Here is a 13285-nt window from a genome sequence, read left to right as displayed (position 1 = left end):
CCTGTTTACTTCTTACATAAATTGCTTTTGGTTAGTACTTTTCCGCTAACTGGCAAATCAACAAAAAAACAACAATATACTGTAGCAGAAAGATGAGAAAGCCATGCAGCCACTCACTGGAAAAAGCTAGAGGGCCCAATTTTGGAACTCATTGGTGAGAACTTCCTAAAACTATTAATCCCATTGGCTCTAGTAACCATGCAGCTATTTTCTTGAATAATTGTTCATCAACACAGTAAGGATTACACCATTGGGTCCAAAATGTACAGGTTCAGATCAGCTGGGGCTTTAAGAACACCACCAAAATATTGCAGAACATATAATAAAATGGCAAGAGTAGGCAACAGTGCCTTATGTTCAGATCCTGCTGAGAAGTGATAGTGACTTCTGTGGCAACTGAACCAACTCACATGACCTTAGTTGTTAATGAGGTTCTGGGTTAATTTGAATGATAAAATCCTAGGAAATAAAATTGGATATGATGTATTTTACTTTTGCAGTGACTGTATTTTAAATATCCCATATGAACACAAAAGCAATAGACATATTGTATCACTTAAAACAACCCATGCTTCATAGCTATGTCACCATGTCTATTAAATAAAGACATGATTGCTTTTGACGTGGTTTTGATTAATATCACAGCTCCAAATTATCAGAGGCGTTAGCAAGATTTTTATCATTTTTCTGGATTGTACACAAAGAGTCAACACATTGTGCGCTACGTGGAACACTTTGAGCAGAAGCAACATGGTGAGCCACCAATCACCAGCAATCACCAGCGTAGCAGTGGTTAAAGCACACAATTAAGACTCAAACATTTCTTTTCTACAGATATTCTATGCAACATCCTCATGATTAAGATTTATAGACTTGGGAGATTGGACAAGTTACTCACCTGCACACCATTCTGCTTTTGGATACGTGGTGTACAGAACTATGTTAGTCGAGTACATCTAGCTAGCACATATTTGTGCACCAGGGAAGGATCCTGCGCATGATCAAGAATCCCTGTGTGCTATTCACTTTTCACCATCAGGCCCCAGAACAATACAAGATTGATCCCGAGTATATATGCACGTATGTATTGCAGTTCAGGAGAGGAACATGAGAAGGGGCAGGACAGTTATCTCCCAGCTGAAATAATATAGTAACCTTCCCATTGTATAATGGAGCAATAAACATGGACAGATCAATTTCAGAGGTGACTAGATTTTAATACTTAAATCTACAAGAACTAATATCAATTATTCTGGATACCAAAATAAACAATCCTACTGTACAGAAAAATGAGGCATCCTCTTACCCTGTGTAAATAAATTAAAAAAACTTTCACAAAGCTTATCACTTATGCCCTAAATTTGAGCTTCACAACATGTCTTGACTTCAATTGCAGTTGGATTTTGGTGTTGTTCCCACCTGCGGAAGATTTTCAAAAGTGCCTAAGGTATTTAAAAGCACATATCTCAATGACATTCAGGAAAGCTGAAAGTCAGTGAAACTTGTATTCCTAAATCATTTAGGCCCTTTTAAAACCCCCTCTCTTATTATCTTATATTTATTTGCATGACAACGAAAATTCTTTTATTATTTCAAATTATTTCATAATATTTTATGTACATCCACAGAACTTAATTTTCACATCATGCACTCCCGCTCAAGGCATTTAGGATGCAAACTGAAAAGCATTTTTTTCAATGAATCAAACTGTCCAAGCACAAGTGTAGGCTTAAACCTGGATTTTACAATATCCATGTTAGTCCTGACGTTCAACCACAACAAACTCAAAATATGTACTCCAAACCCACAGGAGGAAAAAAGAAGTTTGAAACAAAAATGCTTTTAAGTTGATGAATTTACTAGATGAGGGGCGATGAGGCTGGGTTTTACATCTGCCAAACCTCATTGATGGGAATTTGATTTTGCAAAACTACAATCAGAAGTGTTTAGGATCCAGGATCTAATTTATCTGAATCATCACCAGATTCACAGCTGGTTTAGATCTGTGTAGCTCCTTTGAAGTCAACCAATTTACACCAGATGATGACCTGGACCATAAAGTTTCTGGATTAAAAAAAATAGTCCGCTTTTGTCCAATGTCTGTCACTTTCTCAGTAAAGTTGTGCAGTCAAAAGGAAATATTACCCGGTTGCTGTGATTTCTTTGGTCGTTTAATTTTCATAGCTGTAGCTCCACGTCCTTCTGCATGAGCTGTGTAGATCTCTGGAGACTTTTTCTGATTATCTGTAAGGGCAAAAGAGTTTAAAATTTCATGAAGATCCCTCCAGGACTGCACATCGCATAGAAAAACTCTTCAAGGAAATGTCAAAGATGAACTTTCTTTTCATGTTACACAATAATGTGTACTCTAGAGTATATTATCTGGAACATAATTAGGAACCTTTGAACTCGAAGGAAAAAGTTGCTGAAAGTTAAAAGTAGCAGACATAGTGAAAACTAAATTTTAAATTTGATCTTACTGGCGTTCCTATACACAGAACTCTTTGTCTCTACAGCCACTGTCCTTGGCCTCTCTCTACTGATTTAGGCATTGTGCTGCACTGAGCTTATACCTTGTTTCTATCCTGTTAAGCTTAGTTCTAACACAACCTTTTCCCTCAATACAATTATTGGTGCTAAACATTAACAAACGTTGGCCTCAATCCTGCAATTCCCAACACATCAGAGCGGCACTGACTTCAAAAATAGTAATGTAATATAATGTAAACTTTAGGATTGGGGACTTGGTTTATTTTTCACCCCTAAACAATTTGCTCATAGGCTGAAAGCTCAAAGATTTGGGTAATTATTTAATGGGATAAGTTTGGGTAAGATAATGTGATAAATAGAAAGTAAACGGTGGATGCCTGTGTCTTTTGATAATTATACTTCCATCCTCAAGTTAGACAAAATTACCTAAATTACCCAAATACCTATGTTAAATCAACTTTATTAAGGTTGCAAAGGCAAGCACACAAAAGTAAGGAAATGCCAGAATTAAGGTTGTGTATTGCTAAAAACAAACAACAATTTTAAATTAGTCACATATGTAATGGGAAGCCCTGAATGCCCACTCTTACAATAGGGTTCAAAGGAGTTAGGCTGGAGTCATGGGCTGACAGAGATGGGGAATGAGAGAAAATGGTAACAAAGATGCAAGCGAGAGCAGAGATGTGGACAAAGCAAGAGTAGCTAATAAAGGGATTCAAGGAAAGCAGTGCAATGCTTGGAGCAGCAGATGAGGATGAAGACCTCACAGCAGCATTCTGGTTGTCTGAATATTTTCATTTTCAGATGTAAGCTTTTACTCGTATTTTACCATTTTAAGAGAATGTTTACGTGTTCTGCTTTCAGTGAATTACATCAAACTAATAAAAATAGCTTGCTAGTCGACAGAAAGAAAGCTGAAAAATAGCTAGCGGCCACATGGAGCTTGCAGGCTGATAAGGTCCATCTACACTAACTGTCACAGAAAATTAGTTGCTCAAGATACTCATTTCAGAATGGGTAAATCTCAAATGCTATAGGATGGATAGACATGACTATTAAATATGTACTTAGGCAATATTGGAAGAGGGGTGCATGGAGAGTGAATAAAACTCATTGTACTGTAGAAGGAGACCCACAAGCACACATGAAGATGTACCTGTATTGTTATTTAATCCAAACAATGCAGCAGAAATTATCTGCTAGATATTTATTAGAGTTACTGGAGGAGTGCTTACTTAACTGTTGAGTGGGAAGTGATAACTTCTTGGCTGCTAAAGTTTTAAGTTTATGTATGAAAGAGTGAAGGGTTTTTTACTTATAATTTTTATTAATTTTTCCAAATGCAAGAAATATACCAAAATACCAGATTCATCATAATGCACAAAGTAAATAAAGAGGCTTAGTATAAAGGGAGGGTAGGGCAAGCGACATACCTATCTTCAGGGTCCATGTAAATCACAGACCACTAAAAGGTCAGCGCAAATTGCTTTGAATTTTTCAGGCATTCCTTTTCTGCAGGATGCCAGTTGTTCGTTCGCTGTGAGGTCAGCCATATCAATGAGCTGGGCATCAATATTTGTGGGATTGACTTTTCCATTTTTGCAGGATTCATATTTTAGTGGACCAAACATGGATGATAGACCTATGCACAATAGTGAGGTTTTGAAGTATTCATTGTTATTTATTTATTTGAATTGAAACAGCACTCAAAGATCCACTGAGGCCTGGGGCTCCATTGCACTAGGCATTGTACAAACACAAAGGAAGATGCAACCCCTGCTCTAAAAAGCTTAAAATCTCATTTTAAACAAAAAGCAATAGAGTGTGGCAAACAATAGGAAGTAAATCATTGTTGATAAAGTTTGCAGATGAGAAAAGGTTGATCAGGTGAAAAATAATCACAAAGAGAGGCCCCTGTTAGGAAGTGATGTGCATTGCTTGGTTAGCTGAGCACAATCAAACAATATGTGTTTCAATATGGCTAAATGCAAGGCGAAACTTACAAGATAGGGGACTGTATCCCGGAAAGCAGTGACTCAGACAAGTGCTTAGGAGTCATTGTGGCTAACCAACTGAACAGAAACTCCCAGTGTGATGTTGTGGCGATAGGGTCTAATGAGATCCTTGGATGTATAAACAAGGAAATATCAAATACGAACAAGGAGGGTATTATACTTCATCTATACTGTACTGGTGAGTCCACTTCTGGAACACTGTATCTAGTTCTGGGTGTCCACACTGCAGACAGGATGTTGAAAATTTAGGAAGTGTACAACAATGTGCCACAGGAATGAACTGGACTGGCTAACATGCCTTACACTGAAAAACGTAGGGAACTCAATCTTTTTAGTTTATCAAAAACAAGCTTTAAAAGGAAACGTGATCACAATGTATGAGTACCTAGGCAGGGAGAAGATATTTGATAAAATGTAAGGCTCTTTAATCTACCAGACAAAACTGTAACAAGATAGACTGTCTGGAAACTAAAGCTAGACAAATTCAGATTAGAAATAAGGTGCAAAGGTTTAACAAACAGTAATTAACATCCTCTATCACTTGGAGTCTTTCAATTAAAACTGAATGCTTTCTAAAAAATATGTTCAAACTCAACCACAAGTTACTGAACTGATGCACCAATTAGTAGGTGAAATTCAATGCCCTACACTGCTGCAGGAGGTCAGACTATCTAATATGATCACAATGGTCTTTTATGGCCTTAAAATTTATGAATCTATAGTGAGAAAGCAAAAGTTATTAGATCATTACATAGGCTAAAAATCATAGAACCATAGCAATATAGGGCTGAAAGGGATACACAAACCCCCATGCTGAGGCACAATCAAGCATACCTGGAACATCCCTGACAGGTTTTGATCTAACCTGTTCTTTAAAACCTCCAGTGATGGCGATTCTACAATATCCCTTTGGAGCCTATTCTAATGCTTAATTCCCTTAGTTAGAAAGGTTTTCCTAATATCTCATCTAAATCTCCCTTGCTGTAGATTAAGCAGATTCCTTCAGAGGACATAGAGAAGAATTGATCACCATCCTCTTTTTAACAGCTCTGAACATATTTGAAGACTATCATCAGGTCCAACTTCTATCTTCTTTTCTCAGGACTACATATACCCAGTTTTCTTAACCATTCCTTATAGGTGATTTTTTTCTAAACCTTTTATCATTTTTGTTGCTCTCCTCTAGACTCTCACAAATTTGTCCACAACTTTCTTGAAGTGCAGTGCCTAAAACTAGTCACAGTATTCCAACTAAGACCTCACTAGTGCTGAGTACAGTGGAACAGTTACGTCCCGTGTCTTACATATGATACTTCCATTAATACATACCAGAATGGTATTTACCTTTTTCACAACTGCATCACATTGTTGACTCATATTCAATTTGTGCTCCACTGTAATGCTCAGATCTTTCTCAGCAGCACTGTTGCCTAGCCAGTTATACCCCATGTTGCGTTTGATTTTTCCTTCCTAAGTGTAGTACTTTGCACTTCTCTTTATTGAATTTCATCTTGTAGATTTCACACCAATTCTTCAATTTATCAAGATCATTTTGAATTGTAATCCTATCCTCCAAAGTTCTTGCAACGCCTCTCAGTTTGGTGTCAAAAGCGTACTCTCCACTCCATTATCCAAGTCACCAATGGCCCTAGTTCAGCCAGATACTTAAGCATATGCATAACTTTAAACATTGGAATAGTCCCATTAACTTGGCTGGGACTGCTCATGTGCCTAAAAGTTTTACATGTGTTGCAATGAGACCAATGAGCGCACCTTGAAGGTTCCCAATCCTTTAAATTTTTTTGTTTGTTTGTTACTTATAAATAGAAATCAGCTAATGCCATGCATCTCTACTTACATCTCCCCAACATCTTAGTAAGTGTACGTAATCATAACAGAGGAACTAAAAATGAACTGGAGAACAAAATCTTCCTTAAGCCATAACACATAAAGATATTCAAATAATTAGCTGTTGCTCTTTCAAGCATATGCTAATTAACAAGGAAGCTTGAAGCATAACTAGAAGGAAAAATCAGTTACGCTTGGAACATTAACTTAAATTGTCGTGTTAGAAGGACAGTTAGCCTCTCACTGTAGGGAAAGGGGTATTTTCATTTTTTTCTATAGAAATATTGTGAACCTAGTAATGAGATATTTTGAAGGAATTCACTCTTCAAGGGATTATTTTAATCATCCATTTAGCAGTTAGCACCCCCTCCCCACTGGACATTCACCTGATTTGGCATCCTAGAGGGTGGGAGGTGGAATTATTCAGACATATTCTGCTTCTAGTTTACTACAAATTTAAAGCAATCATTTAGAATGAAGCCTTAAGTGCAGTGTCACTAAAACACAGAAAAGGGCAGAGATTGCCAATAGGAGCCAGTACATTAGAGACCACTCTTGGCAGATCACAGCAATGAGAACATCAGGGCCATACATTCTAGTATTCTGTCCTTTGCTTTTCCTGGATCCACTGGACTGAAAGGTGGAGACCCTCCATTGGTGGGTAGAGCCTCCAAACCAGGTTCTCTGAAAGGGTAATCCTGCAATTCTTCATAGCTAATCCCTCTTTCAAGGAGGAATGAGCTTGCAAAATGCCAATGCAAAGAGCTCAGGTCCAAAGTCATAAATCACCAGAAATAACTGCAGGTAATGGATACTACATATATTTAAAAAAGCTTATGTCCCTGTCCTGAATTTACCAATTATGATCCAGTGCTAGTATGTCATGTAGAATATACGTGCAAAATGCTTCTAAATTAACTCCCACAAAGGTTAACAAGAGTGAAACAAATTACATAGGGACAACTTAAGAACCCTTGTTCCCCCTACAGAGGAATAACACGAATAGGTGCATAGACATGCTGAGTTTCTTCCTAATTATTTTTGGGTGGCAGATTATGTTGCCTCAGAAATTATAGAGGGTTTGCCTCCCACCAAACCCATGAATCCCCTCCCATGCCCCAATAGCCATCCTCCCATAGACTGTCAGCAAGAGCCCCCAATTCTTTTGGGGAACTCCAGTCTGTAATAACCATTTCCTTAGTCAGAGATTCTGTTCCAACCCCTAAGAAGTCCTTCTGCAGGATCACTGGGAAGTGGTGGTTTTCCCCACTTTTGCACCTCTCAAGCTGAGATCTACTGGATTTAACTTCCCTCTAAAACAGAGGAAACCATGCAGCGCTTAGACCATAATGCAAAATTTAGAGACTTTAGTCTTCAGAGCTCATAACATGGTAAAGCTTCCTGATTGTATATTGCCAGATAAATGCTTGTGTAAAGCTCTGAGTATTATATAGTACACACTAGTTATAGTAAGTATTTGAAAGAAAACAGATCTTAGCGTCTGTACTCCATTCCACAGAACCTGTAGTAGAGGCAAAACATGAATGGTGACATAAGAACATAAGAACAGCTATACTGGGTCAGACCAAAGGTCTATCTAGTCCAGTATCCTGTCTCCAGACAGTGACCAATGCCAGGTGCCCCAGAGGGAATGAACAGAACAGGTCATCATCAAGTGATCCATCCCGTCACCCATTCCCAGCTTCTGACAAACAGAAGCTAGGGACACCATCCCTGCCCATCCTGGCTAACAGCCATTGCATACCATGAATTTATCTTGCTGCTTTTGAACCCTGTTATTGTCTTGGACTTTACAACATCCTCTCGCAAAGAGTTCTACAGGCTGATTGTGCGTTGTGTGAAGAAATACTTCCTTTTGTTTGTTTTAACCCTGCTGCCTATTAATTTCATTTGGTGACCCCTAGTTTCTGTGTTATGAGAAGGAGTAAATAACACTTCCTTATTTACTTTCTCCACACCAGTCAGGATTTTATAGACCACTATCATATCCCCCCTTAGTCGTCTCTTTTCCAAGCTGAAAAATCTCAGTCTTATTAATCTCTCCTCATATAGCAGCTGTTCCATACCCCTAATAATTTTTGTTGCCCTTTTCTGAACCTTTTCCAATTCCAATATATCTTTTTTGAGACAGAGCGACCATACCTGCACGCCGTATTCAAGATGTGGGTGTACATTGGATTTGTATAGAGGCAATATGATATTTTCTTTCTTATTATCTATTCCTTTCTTAATGATGCCAAACATGCTGTTCACTTTTGCTGCTACACATTGAGTAGATGTTTTCAGAAAACTATCCACAATGACTTCAAGATCTCTTTCTTGAGTAGTAACAGCTAATTTAGACCCCATCATTTTATATGTATAGTTGGGATTATGTTTTCCAATGTGCGTTACTTTGTATTTATCATCATTGAATTTCATCTGCCATTTTGTTGCCCACTCATCCAGTTTTGAGAGATCCTTTTGTAGCTCTTCTCAGTCTGCCTGGGATTTAACTGTCTTGAGTAGTTTTGTATCATCTGCAAATTTTGCCACCTCACTGTTTACTCCTTTGACCAGATCATTTATGAATATGTTGAATATGACTGGCCCCAGTACAGACCCTTGGGGGACACCACTATTTACCTCTCTCCATTCTGAAAACTGACCATTTATTCCTACCCTTTGTTTCCTATCTTTTAACCAGTTACCAATCCATGAGAGAACCTTTCCTCTTATCCCATGACTGCTTACTTTGCTTAAGAGCCTTTGGTGAGGGACCTTGTCAAAGGCCTTCTGAAAATCTAAGTACACTATATCCACTGCATCCCCCTTGTTGACCCCCTCAAAGAATTCCAGTAGATTGGTGAGGCATGATTTCCGCTTACAAAAACCATGTTGACTCTTCCCCAACAAGTTATGTTCAACTCTGTGTCTGAGAATTTTGTTCTTTATTATAGTTTCAACCAGTTTGTCCAGTACTGAAGTCAGGCTTACCGGCCTGTAATTGCCGTGATCACCTCTGGAGCCCTTTTTAAAAATTGTTGTCACCTTAGCTATCCTATAGACAGCCTTATTAATGTTCCTTCAGCCTTATACCATGTGTTCCAATGGCAAAGGTTAACAAGGGGGAAAAGACTGCATATAAATGAACATCCTGTGCCAGCATTTTCACATACTTTTTCTGAAAAAAAAAATACCAATGATTGTTGGCATGATATTCTCAATTTGATTAAGGAATGTACTAAAACAACAGTGACCCATCCAACTTATAAACAATATACTGTTCCTGTTTTTGAATGTTCATTTCAAAATGAGAATCTTAGTAGATTTTGAAATCAAAGACACCAAAAACACAATTAAATCAGGATAACCACATTTACATTTAATCACATGCTGGTAATTAGACATGCTCTTCATACTCATTGCATTTTGAAATAAATGTGTACAGCTGAAAGAAGAAGGCTGCTCTTTCAGTTAAAATCCTGCACTGAGAGTCAAATCATCTGGGTTCTACTCCTGGTCTTGACATAGACCTTTGGCAGGTCACTAAGGTCCAGATTTGTAAAGGTATTTTGCGTTGCTGTGCTCAGTGTTGCAACATATAACTGGTTTAGGATCCCAAGTCCCATTTTCAAAAGGGATCTTAACCCTTTGGAGTCTAAATCCCATTGATTGTTTCTGTTATCTGTTAATAGTGCCTAGCACAATGGGGCTCTGATCTTGACTGGGGTCTGTAAATGGGGTGTACTCCCCACACTGGTTCTGAGAGGGCTGAATTAGGCCAGGCAGGCCCAATCAGCCAATCAAGCACCAAAAGAGGGAGCTGGGCTAGGAAGGAAGGTGAGAGCTCATGAATAGAGTAGGAGGGCCTGGCCCACAGGGAAGGGCATACCCTAACGAGAGCAGGATGGAAAAGAGAGCCTGTGAGATGGAGGGTAGGAAGCAGCCCACAGAGTAAGTAGCAACGTTGGGGACTGAACATACTTTGCATGTTGTAGGGTCCCTGGGCTGGAACCCAGAGTAGGGGGTGGGCCTGGGTCCCCTACCTGCCACTGGGGCAGTGAACTGGAAGGCTGCCTGTGTCACTGCAAGAGTGACGGGGTCAGGGCACCAGGTGTGAGCACTGGTGGATGCCACCTGAACAGAAGAGATGTTGAAGGACTCTACCCCAGAAGGGGGAGATGCTGAGTGACCTGGCCAGAAGGCTGAGTCATCACAAAAAAGCAGCAGCAACTTGTGGAGAGAGAGATAGCGAGAGAGAGAGAGAGACTGTGTGCAACCACAGGAAGGGGTGTCAACCTTGTGAAGTTAATCCCCAGAATGGCCAGGAGGAGGTGAGTAGAGGACCCCGTCTCAGGGTCTCTAGGTGGTACAAATAATAATTGCTGTTAATAATAAATAAGATGGATTTAAAATATTCAATATAGCCAACATTTTGAAACTCAGAGTCTATTGTTAGAAACCTAAATCCAGGTTTAGGCACCTAAGTAACTGAGCTGATTTTTAGAGATACTGAGCACCTGAAGATTCCATTCACTCCAATGAGAGCTGTGGCAATTCAGCCCCTCTCAACATTTTGTCCTTGTATTACTGATGACATAACTTGAATGGTGTAAATGAGAAAGCACTTTTAATCTTATGTTAGCCCTAATTTATTCCTGCTTTATGTCACAAATATAAAAGTGAAATTATAGAAAATTAGTTCCCATCCTCCAAACCTCCATTTGTTCACATCCAAAATCGTCACATGACTGAGGCCCATTGTCTGTCTGTGCCGTAGGGGTGTCCCTAATTGAGCCAGCTGCTCCAGAGAAGCATTGGAGAATTGCAGGTGAGGAATGAGGTGTTGGCAGGCCAGGATGCAGATCCATCCACTGCATCTACATTTCCATCATTAAGCCTTACTCCAGCAAGTGATGTTATTCAGTTGATCTCATGAATACTAAACCATCCACAATATTTTAATACCAAATCTTGGATTTTCAATAAATCTACTAAATATTTTATTAATTAGAATAGCTTAGAGAGGCCATTCTTCAATTGTCACTGGGAAAACTCTGCATGTTGTTGTTTACTTCAGAACCCCTATCATTCCTGGAAGGGATCTGAACTGGAATTGGAGGTGTATAACTGAGGGCAGAGTTTGACCTGTTCTAAGTTGGGTGAGGCGAAGTTTTACCACTTAGTCTATATATAATTAGCAGATGAGTTTGTTATTTAAATACACTATCCAGCTTTTAGGGGAAAACAAATACCTCCCCTAATGCAGGAGCTGATGTGTGAGGTCATAGAGGGGTAATCGTACGCTTGACTCTGTAACAGGGCATAAGGAAAGGCACAGAGTAACTTCAGCATTTTTCTTTTTTATAGGTAATGGAGTATTCAAGAAAAGAGCCAGCCTGACAACTCTCAAGACTGACTCTTCTGCTTATAAAACAACAAAAAATGTATAGCACAGGTAGGGGCTATACAATTTTTTTTCCAAAGTGCACGTCAACCTTTACCCAGAAAGGACCATCTCAAAGGAGTGAGAGGATAGTTCTCACTTCTTCATGTTCTGCCTCCATGTCCATTCAGTCTTGCACAGGCAGTGGGAGAGGCCCCAAGTACAAACCTAAGGCTCCAGAGGGAACTACCCTTGGGGCGGCTAGCCCACCCATGCAGCGACGGCTACGCTGCTGTTTTTAGTATACTAGCTCTATCAGAGCTACAGTGGGCATGTCCACCTGAGCGGAGGATTACATCTCCAGCTCCACTGTAGACTGGCCCAGGAAGATTTGAAAATCCCACCTTCTGTCAACAGGAGTGCTAGTGCCAATTGCAGGTCTGGCTTTTAGAATTCAACATTAAGAGCTGGACTGCTGCCACAAACACAGTCACACAGCACACCAAAATCCCTTCATCTAGTCAAAATTTGCAATCACTAGGCTGGGTGCAAAATAGTGACATAAGGCAAAAGTAACGGGATACTTAAACTGCCCGCTTTGGTATATTCTGATGGCTTTGGAACTTCATTTCAAATACATGCACATTTTGTATCCAACATGGCTTTCAGATTGAAAGAAGCAATTGTGAAGAACCAGTACAACAAGCCTGAAATACAGCTGCCCAATAGCAGCAAATAAACTTTACAGAATGCCTTATGCAGGAAGAAGTAGAGTTTTCCTGCAGGACAAGAAGACCTGGGAGGGATAGCTCAGTGGTTTGAGCATTGGCCTGCTAAACCCAGGGTTGTGAGCTCAATCCTTGAAAGGGCCATTTAGGGATCTGGGCCAAAAATCAGGGATTGGTCCTGCTTTGAGCAGGGGATTAGACTAGATGACCTCCTGAGGTCCCTTCTAACCCTGATATTCTATGACACAGTGAAAAGAAAGATTGAATTTGCTTCTAGATGTAATGTGTTGCTTTGAGTTGCGTGGGAGAGTCTATCTTATCTGTGTGTTGCAGGGGGGATTCTTTCTGGATCAGCTTCTGAAATCTTTAGGATGATGAGCAAGCAGAGAGATTCAGTGTAAGTAATCCTGCCTCTTTGTCTCCTCTATGAAAACTTTTCCATTTTTCATGTCCACAGCTTTGTTACTTATTTGCCACCTCTTATTCTGAAGTGGATTTTGCTCAGATGTGCCCTTCTGTCCTCTCAGCTTATTTATACGCAACATAAACAAACACAGTCAAATTCATTCAGGAATGTCTTCTCAGAATTGTCTGGTATCTGCTTGCCCTCATGCTTGTTTACTTTTACTTCTAGTTGAACTATGGTACAAGACCTTCCTGCCTATGATGAAAGCCTGAAAGGGTAAGGACTCCTCACACAGAAAGCTGGCTTTCTAGCAGATGAACAGGAACTCTGGGGGGAGATAACAACTTTCTCTTTATGAGTCCTGCCATGCCCCTTATGAAACATGAGAAAGTACATGTGACCGTGACAT

General features: G+C 39.6%; 1 protein-coding gene across 1 annotated transcript in view; it reads right to left on the bottom strand.

The window, feature by feature from the left end:
- Positions 1 to 13285, bottom strand: part of LOC102941357 — a 93533-nt gene that overhangs the window by 25190 nt on the left and 55058 nt on the right. The window contains exon 3 of the mRNA XM_007069911.3: positions 2146 to 2244. Coding sequence (XP_007069973.3) covers positions 2146 to 2182 — 37 coding nt within the window. The 5' untranslated portion in view covers positions 2183 to 2244. The remainder of the gene's footprint in view (positions 1 to 2145; positions 2245 to 13285) is intronic.

The sequence above is a fragment of the Chelonia mydas genome, chromosome 11 (genome assembly GCF_015237465.2).
Source record: "Chelonia mydas isolate rCheMyd1 chromosome 11, rCheMyd1.pri.v2, whole genome shotgun sequence".
NCBI classification, from domain to species: domain Eukaryota; kingdom Metazoa; phylum Chordata; order Testudines; family Cheloniidae; genus Chelonia; species Chelonia mydas.
The sequence above is the reverse complement of the archived record's forward strand: the minus strand, read 5'-3'. Positions and strand labels throughout refer to the sequence as shown.